The sequence below is a fragment of the Scomber scombrus genome, chromosome 19, assembly GCF_963691925.1.
Source record: "Scomber scombrus chromosome 19, fScoSco1.1, whole genome shotgun sequence".
In the NCBI taxonomy this organism is placed as follows: Eukaryota; Metazoa; Chordata; class Actinopteri; order Scombriformes; family Scombridae; genus Scomber; species Scomber scombrus.
Genome location: NC_084988.1, coordinates 5,328,028 through 5,353,870, shown reverse-complemented (window position 1 = coordinate 5,353,870; position 25,843 = coordinate 5,328,028). Strand labels below are relative to the sequence as shown.

The following is a 25,843-nucleotide window of genomic DNA, read 5'->3' as shown; positions in this document are numbered from 1 at the left end:
AGATAGATAGATAGATAGATAGATAGTATTAGTCTCAAAGGGAATGTAAGTATTACGGCAGCCAGCAATGAGTTAAAAGGTAAAAACAACCAAATCCAATGAAAAGGCTATATTATCTACAATGACTAAATAAACTATCTCAAGTATAAATGAAAATTAACGGTGTGGATGGATGTCAGATTTGAGCGTACTAAATATTGATACCTGAGTAATTTAAGTATAAACACATGATAACAGCAGCATATACCAAAAATATGTATCTGACATACGACAGATGTGACAGATAATGTAATAAATAAATAAAGTCCAGGTGAGCAGTTTGTCTTCATGGTCGGAGGAGTCATTGTACAGATTAAAGTTAGTAGTTAGTTTTAAATAAAATATTTCATCTTTGAAACTGTTTTCCCATTTCTTTCGCTGCTTTTCACTTTGAGCTACATTAGTGTAGCTTTTATACTAAAATTATAGAACACTTTTAAAAGAAGCCCGTCTGCATAATGAGTACTTTTACTTTTGATACTGTGAGTAAATGTTGCTGATAATACTTTATCATTTTACTTTTATTTAAGTAACACTCTGAATTCAGGGCTTTTTCTTGTAATGGAGTATTTTTAGACTACAGTATCTCTTCTTTTCTTAAGTAAAGGATTTGAATACTGCTTCCCCCACTGGAGATTAATGTTACCCTACACGCTTTTGCAGACTTACAGCTGTAATTCCATTTAATTCTTCATTCATTGATACTTGTTCAATATTTTAAAAGGTAAGTATATCATGCATGCCTTTATACAAGGGCAACATTTTAATTTTAAATAAATCCACAAATTATATACTGATTAAAGATTTGTTTATAGACTAATGCAGAAATGGTACCTGTTTAATCATCAGTGTTCATTTTCACTGAACACTGCATACATACAAAACATGACCGCATTCACTCAAAAACACAGACCATTTTTTTCCTCTACCACCATCAATTTATTCAATCTTTTAGCTTCAATATTTCTCCAAAGAAGTGGAATAAAGTAATGAAATAATTACAAAATGGAAAAATAGATCAGAGAATAGATCATATTCACAGGTTTGATTTAAAAAAATAAAAACATGACAGAGAGAAATCAGACAGTGAGAGATGAAACCGTTTTATCTCCCTGTAGTTTTCTGCTGACCGTCGGAACCACAGCAGGCTAACGGAGGTCAGGGCAGGTCAGCAGGGCCTTCGGCAGCTACTGCAGCACCACAACTGACTAACCCATGTTGATCAAAGTCACCTGTGAGGTCAAATCATCTACACTTTAGTGCTTGTGCAAAATAAAAATTTAGAAATCAACTACTTAAAAAATAATAATAATACAAGAGGTGGAGAAACAGGAGATGACACATCCTATTGTGTTAAATTAAAAAAAACAAAAAAAAACAAGATCGTTACCACACAAAAAAAGAATGACAATGAAGACAGAAGAAAGTAAAATGTTAAGTACTGATGTGTACTAAACTATTAAAAACTGAGCACAGGTCTGAGAGGCAACCAGTTGGGCACCACCACCATCGCTAGGTCCACGTTGATTGTTGCTGCAATGATACCCTATTTACAGTGAGATGCTTCACATCCAATCACAGGATGCAATAATAGACGACAATAAAGAGATTTTTCTTCAAAAATAAAACAAACAAACCCCACAAAAGTAAAGCAGCTGTCCCTTCACAAATCTCTTTACATCACATTAAAAATTAGCACTGCTGTGAGCTGTGTGTACAGTATAGATTCTTTATAGATATATATATATATATATATATTTATGTATAATATATACGGTCATTTCATGTATACACGCACATAAACTTGTCTCATTGTAGCTAGCATCTGCCTTTGGCAAGATTACTTACAACTCTTCTGTTAGATTCCAAAGCTATTTAAAATATACTTAATGCATAAAAATAAAGATTTTGGCATTGTCTCACTCTATTCTTCTGATTGGGAAGTTATTAAGGAGAGCTTCTCATCGGGAAGCTGAGTTCTCTCAGTGCTGCAGTTCCTCTGCCAGGTGAGGGAGGTCTTGTCCTGTCAACAGGGGGCGCTCTGGACCGAGCAAAGGGGGGGGGGTCATGGGAACGGGAGCTGCCCTGGGTGGGTAGCAGGGCCTGACAGGGGGCTGGATGTAGCTCGGCACAGATATTCACACAAGGTAATGACGACCGTGCGCTCCACAGCACAAACAAAACAATACAGACGATGCTAATGAAATGCCCGGGGAGCTGCACCCTTGTTTTGTTTTTTTCCTCTCCCCTCACTGCTGTGCAGAGTTCTGCTCCCTGTTGATTCACCTGCTGCTCTCGCCTGTCTCCCAGTTCTTTTCAGCACTGCTGAGCTTATCCACTGAAACAGAGAGGGAGGGAGGCAGGAGGACATTCCCCTCTCTACTGTAGTCAATCACCCACCTGCTCAATCAACTAAAGTGGCCTCCATGTTGTCCGGTAGTTTCTAATCTCTCATACAGTCTTCAGAGCTGAATCTCAAAGGTCTTGTGCAGCTCGGTAGAGAAAGGATTTGTTGGGGAGGGTGTGGTGCGCTGGCGTGAGCGGCCCTCCAAAGCTGCCCACTGGGCCTCAAAGGCATCTTCCTGCTGCTGCGTTGGAGGCTGTGTGGCCGGAGAGGATGGAGCAAGTTGGGAAGGAGCGGCCCAGCTGTCTGCTCCGTTAAAGGTCACACTGCCATTGGATGGCTGGAGGGCAGCAGGGATCACTGCGACGGGCTGCGGGGGCTTGATGAACGGGCTGATGTTACCGACAGCCTGGACTTCGTGCAGGGGAGTCGTGGAGACGGGGACGGGGAACGGCTGGGGTTGCGTGGCCGAGCCGAACACATTAGCCACCATCTGCGAAGGAGTGATGCCGACCACAGGCACGCTGGGCTGAGGGAACGGCAGCCCGTTGGACATCGGGTAGGAGGGTGGAGCCTGAGCGTGGAAAGCAGGCTGACGAGGGGGCAACATGGGCACCGCGGAGGGCAGAGAGGAGACAAAGGCCACCGGGGGAGGAGGCGCCACAGGCATCGGCACAGGAGCAGTGAACGCCTGGGTAGGTGGCGAGGCCCCTGCCATGATCGGATTAGGCTGCGGGACTCGGACAGACTTGGAAACTTCTTCTAACCACCGGTCTGCTTCTGAAGGAGTGCGTTTGTGAGAGGGCAGAACTGGAGAAGATGTTGGGGGGACTACAATCACCGGAGTAGGAGAAGACCAGTCACCTCCTGCTGGTAGAAAGTTCACAGAAAAGGGACAAAGTGGGTGAATACACATCAAATAAATATGTAACAGGGAGGACAGAAACAGTATTAGAATGAAATAAAGACTGATGAATATAATGCGTGAAGAAAGATGCAAATAACAGTAAACAACGCCCCATTCCACAGAATAAATATGACACACAATCTCTTTCTGGTAGAGATTTTGTTACATTAGGACTGAAGCTTCATATTTTACAGATAGATATGAGAAAGAACTGTCTGCCAGAAATCGAAGATACTATTACTACTACACAAAATGATTAATACTTATTAGGTACCATATCTTGGTGTCACTAACAACTTATTGGGACCAATTGTTGTGTCTCCATCTCCACAAACTTCATGCAAGAATACGAAGACCTTCAACTTGTACAACAACTCACAGGTACGTTGTTATGTCTCATTCTTTAAATCTCAGCATCACACACTGTCCATCCTGTGACATGCACCCTCCCTGTAGAGCTGCTTACCTGGCTGTCCTGGGACCGGGGCCCCTGCAGGGGTCTTAGCCCAGGGGTTAGTGTCTCGAGCAGGTAGAGCAGGAGGCAGAACTGAGTTCTGTACTTGGGGGTTAGCAGTAGCAGCAACAGCAGCAACAGAGAAGGCGGGAGCTGTACCGTTCACTACAGCAGATAAGAAACAGAAGCTAGTACGAGCAAGCTGATGTGTCAGATGACATGGACTAACTTATGCTGTTAGACATGCATAACATTACCATGCAATTAATTAGTAGTCTTAAAGAGTGTTAGTCACACATTCAAAATAAATGTTATGAAACTATGGTATGAGAAAATGTGAGCATGCACACATTCTCTAAGTGCAATTTTAAATGTGCAAGAAACATCAATCATCATCAAGTCACTGGAGGTCTGTTCATTTTCTACAAAGCTGAATGATCAGGAAACTCAGCCAGACAGTTGCTGATGAATAACACTTTTGCTCAGAATAATTGGACACATAACTTTTGGCAGCTGCGGCAAACATCCATACATCAAACATCAGTTAAGTATGTGCCCTTTTGTTCCCTACTGATAATGACAGCTTTGGTTGGCAGCTTCAAAATGGATGATGAAGTTAATTACAGTAATTCTTCTCTTCACAAGTATGTAAACTGATATGAGTCTGCTTATTTTGCTAAGTAATTGGCACTTTCCAGCTAGAACAGTTTAACTTTACCACAATGATTCAATAAAATTGTCACAGCTGAACTAAGTAACTCACAATATAGATGTAAGTTACTAGTGTGCACGTGTTATATCATATTTTACCTGGTGCCACAGGAGACTGTGGGGATGAAGCTGGTTTGGGCATTGGTGCTGAGGAGAAAGGGTCCTCTGGGGGTCCGCTGAATGCTGAAGTGATCTGAGTACACAGCGAACTTATGCTGTCACCCTCTCCTTCTACCTCAGGGACTGGAGATGGACACACCAGAGAAAAGGTAAGAGAAGCGAACGTCATAGAAACAAGATAAAAGACATCACTCGACTAGGAGAGAGAAGATTATTCTGGTTCATGAGACTGTTCTTCTTTAAAAGTCTACAATACATATCAAAATATTTCTAAATCAACACATTCTGCTTTGTGCTGCTCTGTGAAAATCTAAACAGACAGCTGTACTTGAACATTATGTGAGCTGTGTAGAAAAACCGAGGACACAGACAGTTGGTCGGGATCGTGGACTCACCCGTGTTCTTCATGGGGAAGTCAGACTTGCGCTGCATGGTGGAGGGCAGCTCGTTCATGCGCAGCGACAGCTGTCGTTTGAAGGGAGAAGTCTTCTGACTGAGCACAGGGAAACCTCTGAAGGAGCCCTGCCTGGCGAGAGCCTCGGCCGGTGCGTGTCTGCGAGGTATCACCTGAGGCCCCAGGCCGGACATAGAGAGCGGAGGGGAAGACGAGGGGGACGGGGAGCCTCCTGTCTGGTGGGCTGAAGGGTTTGTCACACTGGTGGCCGAGTTCCCGACAATCTTTACATCTATTTCAGCTGTTAGAGGAGGACAATGTTCAGACACACAGAAAACATTATAGAAGAAAGCTAAGTGAAAGGTTTCTTAAATAAAATATTACAGATTTGTCAATGTTTTAGAAATATATAATATACAATATAATGTTTCATACACAGTGATTTTTGAGTCTGACTTCTCTTGAGTGTCCCACAAGAGAAATGAAGCCAAACAAAAGAAGCAATAACATTACATGAAAGTGGGAGTATAGAAGTACCATTCTTAACAAACTGGCGACACATTTCCCAGCATCTTGATCAGACTAAAAATACACACCTTTTTTAGCATCCTGTAGCTGCCTCATGACTTCCTCCCGCTCTGCCGCCTCTGTTGCCGTAGTGACACGAAATGAGCCCTCGCGGGTGAACGTGGTTCTGTTGGCGTCGAAGGTCGCCGTGACCCCGCACTCCTTCTCACGTTTCTGTTTTCGCTCCAGACAAGCGGCGAATGCACAACCCACGGCGTGACTGAGACGCTCTCCCTGAAAAGAAACGATGATACAATGAAATTCTCTGAGGTTTCATCTTGTGTTCATTCAGCAGCAAGAACATGGACCTGATGTATAGGAATATTTGTTTTAATCAAATAGTGTGTTGATTGTTCCCCCCCAATTAAAATGTCAAAAAACATCTTCAAATGTCATGTTTTGTCTGACTAACAGTCCAAAACCCAAAATACTCAATTCTCTATGACATGGAACTGAGAAAAGCAGCAAATCTTCATATTTAATAATCTGAAAACAGGGAATGTTTGGTGCTTGTATCAGTCAATGTTCTCTCAGCTGACATATTGTTTTGGTTCTAGCTTACAATAATGCAAACTACATCATTCAAATGACATGGAAAACATTGAGGATTATATCAGATCACACCTTTGAAGGCTCTCAAGGTAGTTTGGGTAAATAAGATTGTCCATAAGAGGTTTTAATACCCTGGAACAGGTAATCTAGCTTTATAACTACAGTATCACTTGAGATCAGTCTCAATCAAAGCAAACAGGTGCCCTTAATGTTAATTGTGCTTAATTTGCATTATGCACTGTTTTGTGCTCAAGATGAGGAAATAAACACTATCCATCAAACAGGTTCTACAGCAGTTTTCTCACCTCTCTTTATTCACATGATGTAATGAGGCTGTAGAATAAGTTCTTACTGAGTCTTTGATGGCCATGAAACAATGGCAGATCCAGCGACGTGTAGTCCCGTCCCTGCAGATGTAAGAAAACGCCCTCTCAAAGTTTCGGTCCGGAGCGCAGAATGACACCTTCTCTATTGTCTGGTCCAGAATCAGGTCCTGCAAAAAAAGCATCACCATTATCTCGTTATCATAGACTTAGAAACTATGGTCAGAAGTTAAGTGACTCTCAATTGAGCCAATTGACAAACGTGGGCTGAGTGATTGCATGGTGAACAGTACTTCAGTGAGAAGGCTTGGCTTCAAGTGTGCTTAAATAAGACCGGGTTACTACGAGCTCCAGAGGCAGCAGTCTGCACCTGATCCTGCTCTCACCTGATCACATAAACCTGACCCTAAATAAAACTCCTCATTCAAGCAGGCGTACTGTATTTTTTTAACAAGATAAAGTAAACATTCAAAATGTTCCTAATTTCTAATGAATAACAGCATTCTCCTAAAGCGCTCATTTGCCTTCATTATAACCCTTTGATAGACAGGTTGAGCTGTGCAGGTTTTCATGCACTCTTAATCTCATCTTGTGGTTGTTACATTACATTTTTTTTCTTTTTTCACATCAATCATATTTTTTTTCCCCCCAAGATTTTCTGAACTACACCACAATCACTTCATGTATCCCTGGGCAACTGCAGAAGTAGCCCTGGTTGGAAATCACTGATTTGCAGAGCATATGACTTCAAATCTAGCAAATGTATCCCATGATTGGCTCTCGCTATGTTTCAACATTCCTCAATATCTTCTGTTAACAAAATAACTTTAATATCTTAATATCCTTTTTCTTTCCTTTTATTTACTAGCACTGATTATCACACATGACCCAGTTCTAAAAAACAAAAATTCAGTGTAGTACCGGTGCTTTCCAGCAGGTGTCAATCTAACATAAATTACATATTGTTTGCTTAGATCTACTCCTGCAGGTGCACTGAGTACATACTTCCAGAGGGCCTTTTGGAGGTCATTAGACCAGAAGTATAGAGGCCTCACTACCGTTAATAAGTGCTGGAGCTCAGCAGCTTCCGCCTTTAAAGCTGCTAAAGCTACGTGTACTTCCTCTGACAACATTTTCTTTTTGATCAAAGTATTTCCGAGGCTATGTTAGAGGACTGAAGGGACTTATTACCTTTGTTTTGTCGTCTACAACTCGAAGACCGTCTGCCGACACCCATAACACAGCTCGCACTGGCTTCTTCCCAGCCTGCAAACACAACACAGAATGGACAGGGACGAGTGAGAAAGTCTTTCCATACCAGCTGAGATTACCTCCCTTTGTACCATTCCTTGGTACCTATCCATAAAAAATTCAACATACACACAAAGCACACCTGTAAATATAGAGAGAAGGCAGCAGGTAAAAAGACACGAGAGAGGACACAAGTCTGGAGTTGCTGTTCTGAGTGCTGTGACATTCAGTAGTAACCCGAATTTTAATCAAACAAAACAAGAAGATTGGTATGACAATTGGTGCAATGATGCAGTCAGCAGTGGTGTCCCCCGTTTGTTAGAATAACAACAATAAAATATTTGTGTGTGTGCACAAAAAAAAAACACAAACTCATTCACACAAATTGTTCATTGTTCCATTCTTGGTTCATTGAAGAAGGAAGAAGGGCTGAAGGGAGAGAGAAGGCACGCCTGTTAATACAAAAATAACCCACTCACACACTCACACACACACACACACACACACAAAAACACAAAAAAAGTGCCCCGCCCCAGCCTAAACCACCCCACCTGCTCACAGACACATGCATCATTGTGTTTGTCTCTCTCCAGACAGATTTCCCCACTCTGTGTGTGTGTGTTTGTCTCTTGGTGTATGTGTGTATGTGTGTTTCTTCCAGCCTTCAGTCGTGATCAAAGGGTGAGGTGTTACGTGAGAGGAGGAAAAATAAAAATAAAAATAATAATACTAATAATGCTACTAATAAAAACACACTCAGACACACAAAAGCAATAACTTACTTTTGCAAAGAATCCTTTGAAGAATTTCCTGTCCTGGAAGTGGATGTGGTAAAAGGGAGGGTGGGTAAGAGGGATGGAGGAGACGGGGGGAGGAACAAGGTATGAAAATGTTACCTAAAAAGTCTAAAAATTGTCTGGCGCCCGCAGGAAAGGATATGATTTGTTTTTTTGTTTGTTTTTTTGTTTCCCCCGAGGAGATGGTAGCTGGGTTATGAGTGAGCAGATGAGTAAGTGGGTGAGCAAGTGAGCACCACATGATTCCACACTGATAAGATGTTTTTTTTTTTGGATGGGTGATACTGTGGTTGTTATTGTCTTTATGATGATGGCTGTTAGTAGGACACTGGAAAACCACATAAAACAACATTACTGTTCCCACCGCAGCCCTCAAAAGAACAAAACAAAACAGGAAGTGACACCCCCAGTACATCTGCCGAGCCACACATATCAAAAACCGGTAATTATTTGTGTGATTTATGTAAACAACCCTAAAAAAAAAAAAAAGACCACAGCAAGTCCCCCCAGGTTAATGCAGCACACCGAGCTGCCTGGACAGAGCAGATAAAGATGTCAGGATGTCAGGTGTCTGTTCGTGTTTGTGGAGGGGGATAATCCCAAATCCCATTTTACTCTCCCTTTTTTTTTTTTTTACTCTTGATGCCTGGACTGAGATGTGGTCATGCCATGGTTGTTCACCAGACAGAAACTGATTCCCACGGGCGGAAATTTGACCTCTGAGTCAGAGCCTGTGACTGTTGACCAGATAGCCAGAGTCAGGGGTCAAGTTAAGGCCGCCGTAACCACATAAAGAAAGTACAACCAGACCCAGGCTAGTCTTAATCCCCCCCCCTCCCCTCCTCCTCCCCTCCACTCCCTGCGAGTTCCTCTCCTCCCCATAAGCTGTGAGAAGGAGTGCCACTCTGCTCCTGTTACACAGCCATGGTGGAGACGGCACTCGGAGCACCCTGTTAATGCATGATTTAATGTGTTAACCAGCACTGGAGATTCACCTGAAATGAGCTGAAGCACTTGTTAGTGTGTGTGTGTGAGACCAACAAAGACATGCAGATGATGGCAGAGCTTGCACAGTTAGTATTAGTATACTAAGGTTAGAGAGGGGGAGAAAAAATCTCAAAAAGGTTTGAGATAACTAGAATGGGGAGGCAGTGTGGGAGGAGGGGGATTTGAGGTATTTCTCGGCAACACCACAATAAAAACCTGCTTACAAAGACAAAAAAACTTACAACACCAAATAAAAAGGTAATACAATATTCAGGTATTTAATGTGAGTTGGGATGAAACTACAGAAGGGGGGGGGGGGGGGCTTTTTATTGGGCAGAGAGGATAGCTGAGTTTTGAAAGATCGAGTTGAAGCCAGCACGGCAAAAATGAAACGACTGAAGCGAGAAACTTACTTTCCAGCCAGCACGGATTAATTCTGTGTTGATATAAATGATTAAAAAGGTTTCGTTGTGCATACTTTGCCTTTTTTTCTTTTTTTTTTAATAGGCGACCTTGCCACCCACACCCGAAACCTCTTAGTGGTACAACAAGTCGGTGTCTTACAGTAATGCTGCAACCAAGAGACGACACTAACCTCCACCAGGATGTGACACAACTCGTCTCATATCTTGTGAAAGATATGTCACAGACCTACTCTGTGCAACAACTCTCACTTAACAACATTTGCAACAAAGCTGTGTGAACTACAGTTACTTCATCTGGGACAGTAGAGACGTTACTTTACCTCACAGGTTGTCTAAGGATCAAAACTACTAAGAGTTGAGCTCAGGACATTACTGGGAAGCTCTCTGGTATGAGTTATGATTTTGTTTTGATTTTTGTTGTTTTCTACATTTGGAAATATCTCTAGTTGGAGCAGAAAGACATCTGAGGAAGCTTTTCCTACCATGTGACACTGTAACTCCTCCCTGAAACCTCAAACTTGGTATACATAGATCCACTGTCAACGATGTGCCTTGAGGCTACTGGGTGTCGATGTAAAAATACAATTGAAATTCTTTCGGCATGTCAGCATCTCCTGTTGGCGTGCCTCACCCTAGTCTACACAGAGGAAACACTCCAGGTCACTACGAGCTCCTGCGTAACAAGCGAAAACATTCCTGCTGCTCGAGCACAGGGTACACCTCCGATCCTGGGCCGCCGGCCAACACCAGCAGGAAGTGACGTAATGATGACAACGCAAAAGGGCAGGTTGGAGGTTGATGGTGCCGCAGTGCAGCCTCCCCATCCTACTCCTCCTCCTCCACCTCCACCTCCATCCACCCCTCTGAGTCATGGCTAACATAGCTGGGAGAAAACTCTCATTATGGTCCCAAAGGCTGCTGGGAATACAATGGAGTGAGCTCAGAGGAGCGTCTGTCACACACGCACAAACACACACACAGGCACACACACACACACACAACCATCGATTGACAGCTCGTCCACCAACACACATCCTCCCTCACAGGCCTCACGCAGCGAAATCTAAACACACTTATTTACACACTCTTGCTATTTATGCATCACTGTTGTTTCTTCATCTCTCTTCCTTGTTTCTTCTTTCTTATCGAAGCTGCTCTCTGACTGATGTTCGCTCATTTTCGGGAAACAGCATCCTCCCTTCAGCCCCACACCAGATATTAAATGCCTACAGGTGTGGTGCCTGGTTCCTGACCAATTTAGTTATTAGTTCCTGGAAATAGAGTTCACTTCTGAGCGACATTAACTCACATTCTCTCCGCTGAGGTGAATGGTATTTGTTGCCTGGCAACAGTTACCTTATTAAAGAGTCAGTGAGGATGAACTGGGATCTATCAGGGCCTCACTAATTATATATTTGTTTAAAGAAGGGTCTGGATAACTGGCATCAAGGGCAGCCACAGCAAGTCTGGCTGGTGCTGGTCAGGACAATGACATGTTGAAGAGAGATGATTAAACTCCAACAATTTTATTGTATAGCAGACAGGAACACAAGTTCATTCAAGAAGTTCTGCTCTAATTTTTTTTTATTGTTTTTAAATGTGCGTAAATGTGTGTGTGCTTGATTTGGTGTTCATATTTAATTGTTTTATTTCTTTTGTTTTTTACAAACTTTGCTTTAAAACAATTTTATCAAGTTGATCAATACTTTAATTCTGATGTTAAGCACCTTGAACTGCTGTTGTGCATTAAAAGTGCTATATAAATAAAATTGACTTGACTATTGTTGAAGCAGCTTTACTGTGTCTGTGAGATGAGGCAGCAGGGCCACAGAAAGAGAAACTAATGCTCATGTCTAGATTGTTACACAACAAGGGAGCAAAACCCAGAAAAGAGAAAATAAATCTTGAGTGGATGAGCTCATGGGAACACGGAACAGTATGCATTTCTCACAATACACTCTCTGTTACCAACAAACAGTGATCGTTTTCTGGTAATTCCTGTAAGGTGAGCCTTTCAGGTGCACAGGTGAGATGCCCCATCCAGACCAGAGTTCAGTTGGAAGAAAGCCATTCATAAATTTAACAAGGATATAACTGTTCACTGATCACAACAGTAGTTACATCATAAAATTTAACTGCTAATGTCCCCATTTGTTCAGGAGAGTAACATGTCAAAGAGGACCTTGAAATGGCGAGGGCGTGGAGTAACAGAGGATAGAGAGGAGGAAATGTCATTAGGTTGAGGAGGGTCAGACAGTCGCGGCCTGCAGGAGGACGGGAGGCAGAAGCACCCGCCTCTTCTTTTGAGTTGGCTCCATTTTGTCCGCCTTGTTAAAATGACTGTAACTCAATAAGACCTCAGAGCCTCGGGCCCTGTGTACACCATGTGACCTCATCAAGCATGAGTGTGTGTGTGTGTGTGTGTTTATGCGTGTTCAACTTTTGTGCATTTTGCTTCTGTGCACCAAGAATGTGTATATTTATGATATTTGTGACTGTTTGTTTTTGTGTGTGTGCATACGCAGCATGTCTACTACGCTTCTGGGTGCATTTCTTCCTGTGTGTGTTTTGCGTGTATTAATTATTTGCCTGTGAGCCCTGTCTGAGTGTGTGTTTAAGATGTGTGTGTGTACCTCGTGCTACAAATGTGTGAGGATGTGAAATTATGTGTCAATTCAAACACATACTCACAGCTATGGGTGCCTACAACAGGTGTATTAATGTGAGTTTTTATAATATAAACACTGTATGAAAACATAGTGTTGTACATTGTGCTTGCAGTGATGTATGTGGTTATACTTTAGTGTCTAATACATTTTTTTCTGACTTCTATGTGTTCACATCTTGTACTAGACAGCATGTGTGTTAAAGTGTGAAGAGTCATGCTTGTATATGAATATAGATGTGTTTCCTCCTATATGTTGCCTAACTTTTGTTTTACTGCACTGTCCTATCTGAAATTTAGTGTATTACTGTTACTACTTAAATTGCAATCATAAAACACTAAATTATTCTTGCACGTATTCTACAGTGAAACCATACTAACAAATGCCTCTCAGTAGCTCAAGTAATCTTCCACAGCTCATTGACTCAGACTACGCAAAATGATTGAAAAGGTATTTATATTGTTTTATGAGGCAGGATGAATAGTTTCTGATAACAGAAGAAACAGGGTGTGAAGTCTCAACAAGGCTGACTCATCTTAAACTGAAACTGAAAGCTAATCAAATACACTTCAAACAGGAATGTCATAGCCTTTAATGGCACAGAATTCCAGTTGAGCCTATTATGTGTTATGTGGTATTTGTTAATCCTCCTGAACAGACTAGTATCCTGATCATGTGTGAGACCTGAGGCGGACCTATGCCAACACAGGTTTGGACCTGACTACGAAGAATCAGCTGCATTTGCCCAGAACAGTTCATGACCTGGGTGGGGTCTGGGCAAACAACTGACTACATGGAAAAGCAATTGCTCCATGGTTAGCCGCCCTCCTCCCCCTTTCCCCTCCCCTGCTCCCCAAACTGGAATTTGCTCTTTTTGCGCAACTCCGCCGGAATCTACGGGAGCAGGAAGTACATGTCGGCCTATCTGCTCCGGCTGAGAATTTACAAGGAGAGGGAGAAGGAGAGAGAGAGAGAGAGAGAGAGAGAGAGAGAGAGAGAGAGAGAGAGAGAGAGAGAGAGAGAGAGAGAGAGAGAGAGAGAGAGAGGAATAGACACTCAGAACAAACCCTGACACCCCTGGAGATTGTCCAAGTGCCACGCTGGGTGGAGACCCTCGCTGACAAATGGCGAACAATCAGCTGCACTCGGACATCCATGTACAGCTGAGCAGGAATAAACAATGATGAAACACGAAGAAGAGAAAAACAACTCTACAACTGCATATTGACAGATGGAGGAGGGCTCCTTAAAAAATGTGAAAATGTTAGAAAACGTGGAAATGTTAGAAAGAGTCGGTAGGATGTTGGTAGCACAGAGGAGGAAGGTATGGAGGAAAAGATAAGAGAGAGGGCAGATAACAAGGAAGTAGGACGTCTGGTATTTAGCTGCCTCCTTCCTGGAAGTACAGAGGGATTTCTTTTTTTTTGGAGAAACCTACCGTCTTCAGGCGCTTTACAGCATCCTCGCAGATGTGCATGCCTCGAGACTCCTCCACCTCCACGTGTCCCAGGTACTGCAGAGAGGAGAGAGGGTGTCGAGAGAGATAGAGAGACAAAAAGAGAGAGAGAGAGAGAGTGAGTGATGCTGCGACAAACCTTTCCTGAGGCAAGTGAAGTTTAAGTAAGGCTACAATAATAAACTCTGGAACAAGATTAGATATTTAAATGAGTCCAGATTGTCTAATATGCTCTGGTGCATTGACACCACTGATTTATACACTCAATTAATAACCATTTTTGAGGTCATCCTTAGTTCAATTGCTCCCTTGTTGATTCCTTTTGTCCATGGAGAAAATGGAGAAACTATTTAGAGAGAATATATAAAGTGTGTGATCCTGTGAGAGAAAAATAAAACACATAAAGAGGCAATAACAAGCTGTTCTTCACTCGTACAGACAGAAAGGTCAACCTGCAGTCAGACATTTGTTTTGGATTACAGACAATCCCCGCTGTGAGAGCCGCTCATCACAACAGGACAATTCAGTCCAGGTAAGGAAAAACTGTGAGTGGGAGAAAAGTCACTTTGAAAACTTTGGTCCTTCTGGTCTGAACGTGTATGTGTGTACATGATTGTCAAACCCACCCCACCACCTCCTACAGCACATCATAGCCCAGACAGGTTGCCTCACCAGAAATAAAGACCACTTCTACTAACATTTGTAGTATAAAGAACAACTTTACTGCAAGACTAACTTGTGGCGATCATCGAGGTCATCCGTATTCCTCATCCAGAGTGCCACAAGCTTAGTTAGTCTCACTCTCACAGTAATGTTGCATCAATACTGAGATACTACAAATGCTGCTGGAGTTTTGACCTTTTCAAACTATTTCCCTCCTCGCTGCACCTTCAAAGTTGTGCCAGAAATCCCTAAACTGCTTCCACAAACGCCATTATGCTCTCTAGAGCAAAAATCTATAGTATAATATTTACCTTCAGGAAAAAAAAAGGGCGTTATGTCACCATTATTGCAACATATATTTAATGAACGAGGAAGCTGTTAAGACCTTCATCTGGTAACTAATTAATCAAGTGACTTGACGCATCAGGATCTGCCAGTTAATGATTGATGACATCGTAACGTCACTCCTATTACCAGTTTCCTGGGGGACACCCTGTGCTCGGATCACGTAACGGTCCAAATCGGGAATTACTCGGACATCCTACGTGAGCGAGAATAACCGCGACTGAATGAACGGAAAAGGCTGCCCCACCCCCCTCCTCCAACCTGTCCCTACCTCCCTCCCTCAGTTCTCCTGGATCTAAAGGCAGCATCACGCCCTGCTGTGTGTCACTCCAGAGTCACAACCTTGACTGTCGCGGAGACCATTGTCCGGCTGGGAGAGGAAGTCCTAACCCTTTCCTTATAGATACACACATGGAGCAAGTGACGCTGACCCACGCCTGACACCCCCCCCACACACACACACCCTCTGGCCTTGCTATTTTGAGAGCGTGACGCCACAACTGTGAGTCACACTGTTGGCATACAGTATCAGAATACGCATGCACATAAACACAGGCAGATGTCCATAAAAAAGTGCATGTGTAGACCCACTGAGGACAATGCTGATGCAAGGCGGTAGCTGTGGGTAGCGGGGATAATGAAAGCCGCAGCGCTGCTAACGGGGGGGGATCAGACAGGAGACGAGGCCCAGGTGAGATGAGTAAACGCATAGGGAGGCTCGCATTGTCACAGCATATTCTTCCATGTGGCTGCTTACTTCATCCTGTTAGTAACCGGCTGCAGTTACAATCTGGGGGGGTGAAACATTCAAATTTAACAGATGCTTTTTTAACTGAAGCAAGGTAAAAAAATATTAAAAACAGTGTGTTTGTTGTACGTGTGTAGGTTAATTTTGGTTCTGAAAGGCTGGTTTTGCTTGTGGGCCCACACCAGGATTAGTTCCACTTGGTGCTAATCCTGGAGTGGGTTTAGGATTAGATGCAGTTTGTATATCATGATATTTGTATAATCGTGCTGTAAGTGTCACTGAAGGAAAACACCAAGTGCAGTGACTGATGATAACTCGCTTCAATTCACGTGTTGTAAACATTTGAAGTAGCCAGTGAAGAGGACAAAGGTCAAAAGAGCAGACGGTACAAAAACAACACTGTACTGTATGAATATTCAGCTTTTATCTTAAGTAGTGGGAGGCGTTTCACATACAAATCAGAATGAAACCATATCAATATCCTTCTCTTTGTTGGTGTAAATCCTCTGGAGGGAATCCAGATGGTTTCCAAGAATTAATTCAGGGTATTTGCCATAAATCAGTTTCAGCACAAAAATTCTGTCACATTTACTTTTTTTCCTTTCCCTCCCATGTGTGTGTGAATAACTCACATAGACACACACACACACACACAAAAAGCAGACATCCATTTCCATACAAATAAGTCTATGCTGCTGAAACTTACCAAGGACGTGCACATTTCTTTCTCGTTCGCTTTAGTGCGCAAACAACACGCACAAGCAATCTAATCTCACATCCATCTCCAGCCTTCAGCAGTCTCCAAAGACACTGACATTTACATATAAAAAAGCAAGTCTACATTTTTTTTGACGATTACCTCAAATGATGAATAATTGTCTGTCTAGGCAATTTCAGCACACACACACACACACACACACACACACACACACACACACACACACACACACACACACACACACACACACACACACACACACACACACACACACACACACACACTAATATACTTACATACATATATATATACAAAAGAGACTGTGCTCAGCCAAGATGTGAACACTCAGAGCTGGTGATGAGTGAAGAATTGGACTTTGGACTATCCTCTGCTAAAGGTTCATTTCACCCCATCTTTAACATCAGCATAAAGTCTGAAACCTTCCTTTCCTTTTCATAACACTTCAACACCATATGCCTTTCATCATCTTCTTCTTCTCCCCTGCATCTCCACTCCTCCTCCTCCTCTGTTCGTTACTCTTTAGCGCAGCAGTCAGTGATCACTGCAACTATTCCAACCCACCCACCCACACACACACACACACACACACACACACACACACACACACACACACACACACACACACACACACACACACACACACACACACACACACACACACACACACACACACACACACACACACACACACACAAACAAAACTGGGCTCCTCTGAGGCACCTAGAGCGGGAGTTAGGGAGCAGGAGGAGGGGAGGACGGAGGAATACAGAGGAGTAGCATGGTAGGTTGCACCAGCACGATGAAAGCCAATGCAGAGGAGAAAAAAAAGAAAAAAAAAGGCTGGTGGAGAAGAAGTGTGTCTGGCTGCAAAAGTACAAGAAGGAAAGTATGACAATCAGGTCCACAGGGGATAAGACATTACCCAGTGTTCACAGCTCACAGATTTGTGGAGTATACCAGGACCAGTAAAAAAACAGTTACCAGTGCAGCAGATAGTTGTTATTTTCACACACTTAAATAATGATGTAGAAAGAACATTCAATGCAAGAAAAAAAGGAAATCTCTTGACCTTGAACAGATAATTTCTAAAAATCTAAGCAGAGGATCAAAAAGAATGTGAGAAAGTAAGAAAGAAAGAAAAAAAAGTGTCATTGGGGACATTGCAAAGACAGCTTAGAGGAGATCTTCAATCTGGGGCGTTTCACACACTGAGACGTACGTAGACGTGACAGGTATTTTCAATTCTCTATTTCGTGCTCAAAAGGAAACGGGATAAAGCAAACACACACACACACACACACAGGGCAGAAATCAAACTGTGGCCTTTACCCGCTGACCAGCCACGAGGAACACTTTCTCTTTGTTCACCGACGTTTTCGATTCTCTTTTATCCTGAGTGAGGTGAGGGTTTGGACTCGTGATGAGAGGAAGCGTACCGTTGCGCTTCTGTTTGCAAATGTGGAAGGTTTTGTTGCCAAAATAGAGCAAACTCTACACTCCAACTGCAGCACAGCAGGTCCAGTTTCCCCCATTTTTGAAGCACTGAAGCTACTCACTGTATGTAGAAAGATGGTTTATGTTTAGCCTGATAAAGTGTGTCTTATGCTGCTCCACTGAGGTGTCCCTGTATGTCCTTAAATTATCTTGTCACCTACAATAAAACTTTTTTTTTTTTAATTTTGTATACTTTACTTGGTGTTTCAAGTGGCTCTGATAACTCCTGGAGGACAGAAATCAATTTTGCACACACACTAACACACACATCCCACAAGTTTGGAAGGCTACAGCAGATTACTTTGCAACCTAGATAAAAGCTGCTCTCACACTCTCTGAATGCTTATGATTAATCACAAGTGCTGTCCTTGGGGAGCCGGGCGCCATGCAAGTTTCTTAGAGGTATGAGTGTGCCACAGTGAGGTCAGCCCTGCACTCTGTCTGTGTGAGAGAGTTTGTCTGTGTCTGTGTGTGTGTGTGTGTGTAAGCTGGTGTGTTTTGTTTCTGTGAAGGAGAGTGAAGAGAGTCACCTTGACTGCAAAGCTGCATTTGCCGCTGCGGACCGCCTCTTCGTCTGTCTGCCACTGGTGCGGCCGACTCGACTCCGGCACGTAGACGTCTTTCTTCCGGCGGAAGCTCTGCCGTAGCTTATTCATCGCTGAGCTCCCTGTTGGTGATGAGAAGCACTTAATTAATCACAGGGTGAAAACTGGGCTGTAAGCAATAGCAAAATAATAAAAAGAAAAAAAAGGTGCAAGACTAGCTGGAAAGTAGTCAAATAGTGTCTGCCAAATAGTGTCTGCCAACAAAAGAATGTGTCAATTTCCTGTGTTTGATAACAGTTAAGTAAGTTTAACGTTGGTGATTATAACAGCGCAACACTACTGCTGTCACAACTCCTGTATCATAGCTGTAAATAGGAGTTGTGCTTTTAACAGTGACATTCAAGCACAAGACAGACGCTGTTGACACTCTGACTCAGAGGGAGGAACTACAGAGCCGGAGCATGAGTCTGAGTCGTGTTAGGAGTCAAGGCGGCCCACATAAAAGAGGTGAATAGAGGACACTGAGAGGAGTGTGCTGCATGTAAAGACAGAACCTTCTACCTGCTAATTGGACGAGGGGTGCGGGATTAAAGCTGAGTGACAGTCCTGATTATTTCAAAATTGACAGTTAACAATTAATTTAGACTTTCTGACATCTTCAATCAGTATCTCTCTCAATGCCGTCAGGTTTCTGGGGGGGTTTAGAGAAATTTTTCCAATCTAGATCACAAGACCCAAACCGAGGCACTCCTTATAAAGACTTTTTCTGTCTGTCAAAGCTCCACTGACAGGCAATTACTTCTCTTGTTTTTAATTCATGCCAGGGAAAAGAAAGTCAGCTCACAAAGATACAACGTTGGGAGCAGAAACACCACATGCTCGATGCGCTACAGCTACAACGATTTATGTCAGTCTCCCAAAAACAGCAAAAACCTGTCAATGAAGCTTTAAGCAAAGTAGCTTTCACTGCAGTCTGATTTCTGTTCTTTTCGGCTGCCAGGTTGGGTCCTTCTCAGACCGTGTTGAGGACTGGAGTGTATCGACATTACTCTGCGCTGAATATTAACAGATCTTTATTGCTGCTACACACCTGACACAACTAGTGAGCTGCAACATATTTTGTTTATTGTGACAAACAGAAACTGTGTGCTGTCATGTCTTCAGCTGCAAGGAAACTCCACATAAACAGCATTTTATATTACAGTGATTTTGTGCTGTAATGCTTAATTAATGTGTTTTGATATGTTTGAAAACAATCATAAAATTTGCAATACAGAAACAATCTGTGAATCAACTGTAGACAATGAGACAATAGTCATGAAATGTACAGGTCACTTGATCAATAACATTAACAGAACCGCTCTTCTCTAAAAAGTCCAAAATAGTTTAGTTAATAAAGCTAAAACATGCTAAAATGTGTGTGTGTTCTTGGCTCTGGGAGGAGATCAGCAGGCCCCCCAAAAAAAAGTAGAGTACCCAATTAAAAGTTGCTGATCCAAACTAGAAGTGAGAGGTGCATCCACTGTCGACAGCCTGGCTCCCGTCTCCCAGAGCAGCTCATAACTGGGGACCAGAAGTCATTGGGCCGTGCAATTCCAACTTTTAACACGTGAGTGGAGCAAACTCCTCGACTAACAAGTTGGACCTACTAACTTCTGAGCTGATGAGGATCTGGCGGGATTAGAGCTCTTTAATCCAGGAGAACTGACTGTCTACACACACACACACACACACACACACACACACACACACACACACACACACACACACACACACACACACACACACACACACACACACACACACACACACACACACACACACACACACACACACACACTCACACACACACACACACACACACACACACACACACACACACACACACACACACACACACAAGACCAAGACGCAACATGGCAGCACGCACTTATACACACATGCTCACAGCGACCACACACATATGCACCTACTTAACCACACACACACACACACACACACACACACACACAGGACTGAGCTGTCTGTTTGCATAATGAAACCTGTCCTGTGAGCCGATAATGGCTGGGGGTAGAAAGTGGGTTTGAGGTGAGGCTCTCTTATCTGTCGGTGCCAGGCTCCAGCTCAGCGGGCAGCACACAATGAAGCTTTCAGCGCTGACCGGGCCACAGACACACACATAAAACACATCAAACTTCCTTCTGTCACTAAAAAAAAAGGTGGACGACCAGGAGCGGACCGAGGACTCACAAAACGTCTCAAGAGCCCCTGAATATGGCGTGTGCAGTGGTGGCGTATTGGCTGCACCTCAAATAGCCCGAGTGCACATAAAACAATGTGAAACCTTCTGCTGAGGCTATTTTACAAGCTAAGCTGAGTGAACTGAGCACAGTTTGTAAATGATGGCCGGTCACTTGGCCAACCTTGAAAGCTACCAGCCAGATTCAAGTCCTGGCTTCAAACTGATGTGTTTTTTACCTCCATTTTTCCACATTTTCTATAATGGAGTCTCTGGCTACTGCATGGAGCAGCCTCTCTACTCTAGTGTCTGTGGCATTGACTCATAGACATACAATCAAGAGCAAAGACAGAAAAACATATACATTCTTCAGATTGCAGCTCAGAAGGTCAAATCAATACTTTAGTTTGAGATTAAGAGCCTGAGATTAAGATAATACTCATTTCAACTTACTTTAAGTCATTATCTTTGCACTTTTTTTTCAATATTATTGTCATTATTATTTATTTTACCTCGAAAGGACACTGAGGAGGAATTCTCATTTATAATGGTGTCGAGAAACATTAACAGCAACACAACAACACACTAAACAATATCAGGTAAAAAGAAAAGAAAAGAAACAAATAAAAGAAAATATTGATCTATAGGTATGACAAAGTTCATAAAATGCTCTTTTTTGTGGTTTTGTGGTTGCAGGTCAGGTGGAAAATGAGGCAAATATCAATGTGTATGTATCCAATCAAGTGTACATTTACACATTGTTGACCATATTGTTTATGCTTATTGTAAGTGTACTGCCTTGTTGCTTTGTGTTGTAGCTTCTACTTGGAAAATGAAACAAAACAATTGGTCACAAGCGAAAAAAATACAATAATAACGGCCGAGCAGTGCTGTAGGTAGAGATATAAGTTTACAAGGTCTGAGTATGAGGCAGAAATGACGACTAGAAAGCTATGAAACAGGTGCTTGGATGTGTTTGAGTACCTGTTTTATGGTAGGAGCCAAATAACCCTGCAGGTGTCATGATATAAAAGTACCTGACCTACCTCTAAGCGTGTAGTTTGTGTGTGTGTGTGTGTGTGTGTGTGTGTGTGTGTGTGTGTGTGTGTGTGTGTGTGTGTGTGTGTGTGTGTGTGTGTGTGTGTGTGTGTGTGTGTGTGTGTGTGTGTGTGTGTCTATCTGTCTGCGCAAGTACACAAGCACAGGTCATAGCCTGCAGTGGAGTGAAGTGTTTGAAAACAAGATGACCGAGAGCGAAAGGGAAAAAAAATATTGCTTCATCCCTCCCTCACTCACTCCCGCGCTCTCTTAACACACTCGTTTATTTAGGTCATATCATGTTTGGGCTCACTGCAGTGCCAGTGACAGGCTGCATGCTTCCAGCCTGCAGAGCGGAGAGCAGGAGGAGGAGGAGGAGCAGGAGGAAAACACATTTGTCTGCTCGAGTGTGTGTGTGCAGCGCCTCGTCTTTTGGTGCAACATATTACAAGCGTTTGTTTCTGATGTGCTGATGGTGTCGACTCAGATTCACTCATCATCATCTTGTCGTCCGATACGAGACACCGGCCAGCATTTTGAGATGTGTAAACACTGTTTTCACCATGCGTATTTAAGAAAAAAACGAGTTTGTCTGCGATAATGTTGAATGATACTCGTGGGAAGTTGTACTTTTAGGTAGGCGGTGTTTTATAAAACAGGCATTGCTTCTTTCTTTTTTTCTTATAGCGTTCCCAGACTTTAAAAACAGCTGTGTTTTGCATTTTGGAGGACAAATAACTACCAAATGAAAGTTAGTTTTACAGCTGCTAAGACTGATTATTTACTGATGAATCTGTCTCCTATTTTTTCTATATTAAAAAAAAGCGTATAAAATGTCAGAAAGCAGTGAAAAATGTGGGAAGAAGGGAACATCTCCACATGTTTTGCCTGACCAACAGTCTAAAACCTTAAGATATTCAATTTATGATACAAAACTGAGTAGCTAGAACCAAAACCAGATGTTTGGCATTTTTTGCTTGTAATATTATTCAAAGCTGTACTAGTTTTTTTTTAATATATATAAACAAAAGGATAAAAAATGGAACTACTTGTATATAAAAAAGCATCGCTTATAGTTATTAACACACTACAAACTACAAACTAGAAAGTGTTTTAGCATCTTTCAGCTCATTGTTTTGGTTTGACGGCCTGCAAACTGCAGTCTCATCAACCTATAAGCATCAGATTAACAACCATATGAAAAACTAACCATGTTAATAGATGTTAAGCAAGCTAAATAACCAGATGTTTGCCTCAAAGCTCGGTGGAGACCAAAACAGACCAAGAAGTTAAGTGAATATTCATGCTGGTGGCCAAAGAAGACTCCAAAGGAATGCCAATGCTGCTCTGTGCGGTGGATGTCAATGTGTTTACGACTTATTCCTTGTTTCTTTCAGTCATTTATTCTCGTTATGTATTTGTTTTTTATTAAAAAGCAGTTTTTGACATGAGGGATTTCTGCAGAAAATGGCTGCTGGTAAAAATCTGTGATGAAGCGGGCTGATTCTCCAGTGCAGAAAGGAGACATTTCCTGCCAGGAGATCTCATTTTTTGGAAAGAATCTCTTTGAATTCATCCTGTGGACAATCAGCAGCAGAACACTATTAGTCTGGAAATATAATGGTTTCCTTTTTTTGTCTTGAAAGCCTGTGTTGATCTCTTAATGCCACATGTTGTGTTCTTTTTTTGTGTGTGTTCCTCATCTCACAGCACCCTACTAAACTCACCTTCTAAATCACTTAATACTTCTGCTACTGCCAGCTTACAACCCACACATACTTTCTCTCCTGAGTGCTGCAGTATCTAAAAGAGACAAATAAGGAGAGAGAGCCAGAAGAACGTGAGAGAAAGCAAACATATATATGTATATATATTCATGTGCGTGGGAAAGAAAGCTGCGTTTGTGTATAACGTATATGATGAATGTTTGCGCTGAGCCGAGCCTGTCCACCTGAGGAGTGGGTGCACACAACAGTTTGCAAGGAATGTGATGGGAGTAGCTTTGCCGAAATGTAACAGAAAATGTAAAATATTGAGAACAAGCAGTACTACAAAGTTTGAATCCTAAAATAAAAAAGAAGGCACTCCAATAAGGGGCGAAAGTGCAGCTTAAGGCTCCGACTGAAGTTCTTTGTCCTTTTTAAGCCTTGATCCCCTTTCAGACTGACACAATGGCCCAAGATAAATCTACATTTGCAGCGAGAAGGACCACCAATTTTTTTTATCTTTGACGAAAAACACGAGGATGCAGACTAGTACGAGTCCATCAGAATTAAAATACATTGCACAAATCTCCTCCAGTACAGCAACTTACAAACAACTACTTTGGCCACCTTGCCGACATCAAGGTGATCATCTGACTTCACTCCTTGACCCGGCTTTGGACCTGGATTTAATCCTGTTGTGATACTCTTAGCTTTGGTATGAGAAGGGTGTCTGCTGTGTATTTCAGGTTTAGATTAAGTCTTTGTAAATTCTCCCTTCGTGTTGAGTATTATTTCATCAAACCCACATTTCAAATCCAAGTTTAATAACTGCAGAAAAGCTGCAACTAATGACACACAAATAATAAATGACTATGTTGTAAATAATGACTCAATAAAAACGGGAACTGAGGAAACACTATCATAATTCTCATGAATCTGCAATGAGGAAACACCAGAGGTGAGAAAAAAATAGCCAAATAGAAGATAATAAGAGATCCATAATATATAATTGATAAATAATACAAAGAAAAGAAAGTGAGTAAAACCATTAGTGTAAGGTGGAGTATTAAAAATGAAAATAAAGAATCAAATAATAAGAGGAAAACAACTAAGAGGAGATGTGATGAAGTAAAACCAGACATAAAAAGGTTAAGACGAGGAAAACAATCAAGAAAAGAAGAAGAGATTCAAAAGATAGATAGACCAAGTAGTAAAATTGTCTAAAACAAAAGAATAAAAGAAAGAGAAAGAAATAAAGTTCAATTAAAAGCAGATTAAAGTTTGCTTTCTTGAAAAACTGTGAAAAATGTCTATCGCTGTCTTCCAGATGTCATCAAATGTGCTATAAACTAAACTAACTAAGATATTCAGTTTAGTATCAGTGAAGAAAATATTAATATTATTTTCATTTGAGAGGCTGGAAACAGAAAGTGTTCCCTCTTTTCTTACAAAACAATAATAATGAATTATCCAAAACTGCAGCAAAAACATTGAGTATGAATACTGAGGCAGTGTGGGCCAGAGGGAGCCGAGCACAGACTGATCAGTGAAGGGGAAAGTCTGGCTGTGTCGGCCCGGTGCTGAGTGTCAGGGTGAGTGGATGGGTCAGTGAGGGGAGGGAGAGGGTCATGTGAGGTGGGTTTAGCCCCTGGCGTGGCCCTAAGCCAGAGAGACGAAGGCAAGGAGGGAGGAAAGGTATGGAGCATTAAATTCAGATGGAGAAAGGTGACAAGAAATGGACAGGAAGGGAAAAGTCAAGATGAAGAGGGGCAGGAGGGAAAGAGTGAAGGAAGGAAGCTAAATAATTGAGATGGAAAAAAGCAAGAGGTTCAGATGAAGATAGAGAGAAAGAAAAGGCAGCTGAAGAAGGGGTGGAGGATTTATCTGTGAAAATGAATTTGCACATTTTCCCCTCAGGTTTGTATTTATTCCAGCCTCATTATAAAATAAGCATTGTGTTCTTCTCTGCATCCGAATGTCTTCAAAACATGTTTGTAACTGAATTATTAAAAAAAAAAAAAAAAAATCAAATCAATGCCATGACCTCAAGGAAATGAAGCAAACCTCCTGTAAAAGACGGTAATAGCTTCTGACACTGCCAAACACATCCTCGCTTTATGATCATTGTCGGCTTTAATGGCGACAGTACAAATAAATACGCTGGTGTTATTGTTTTCGAGTGAGGCAAACACAACTAAATATAAATGGAGCGACTTCTAAATTTTGCAGTTTTGGACTTCAACAAAGCCGACCAAAGCAGAAGCCAAAGATTACACTGTTTATTCCCAACGAGAAAAAATGCGCCGCACAACTCATACAACATGCAGTGTTGT

The 25,843-nt window shown here is 42.2% G+C and overlaps 1 protein-coding gene across 6 annotated transcripts in view; it reads right to left on the bottom strand.

Moving 5' to 3' along the window:
* Positions 1 to 963: 963 nt before the first annotated feature.
* Positions 964 to 25,843, bottom strand: part of numb (NUMB endocytic adaptor protein) — a 46,410-nt gene continuing 21,530 nt past the window's right edge. Inside the window, exons 2-11 of one of the 6 annotated variants that reach the window (XM_062439745.1) lie at positions 18,513 to 18,649; positions 13,976 to 14,050; positions 8,445 to 8,477; positions 7,603 to 7,677; positions 6,441 to 6,581; positions 5,566 to 5,770; positions 4,971 to 5,270; positions 4,555 to 4,698; positions 3,757 to 3,909; positions 964 to 3,253 (exon numbers count right to left, since the gene is read on the bottom strand). In XM_062439745.1, coding sequence (XP_062295729.1) covers positions 2,502 to 3,253; positions 3,757 to 3,909; positions 4,555 to 4,698; positions 4,971 to 5,270; positions 5,566 to 5,770; positions 6,441 to 6,581; positions 7,603 to 7,677; positions 8,445 to 8,477; positions 13,976 to 14,050; positions 18,513 to 18,638 — 2,004 coding nt within the window. In that variant the 5' untranslated portion in view covers positions 18,639 to 18,649 and the 3' untranslated portion in view covers positions 964 to 2,501. The remainder of the gene's footprint in view (positions 3,254 to 3,756; positions 3,910 to 4,554; positions 4,699 to 4,970; positions 5,271 to 5,565; positions 5,771 to 6,440; positions 6,582 to 7,602; positions 7,678 to 8,444; positions 8,478 to 13,975; positions 14,051 to 18,512; positions 18,650 to 25,843) is intronic. The other 5 variants (XM_062439746.1, XM_062439748.1, XM_062439749.1 and 2 more) reach the window with 5 other exon arrangements.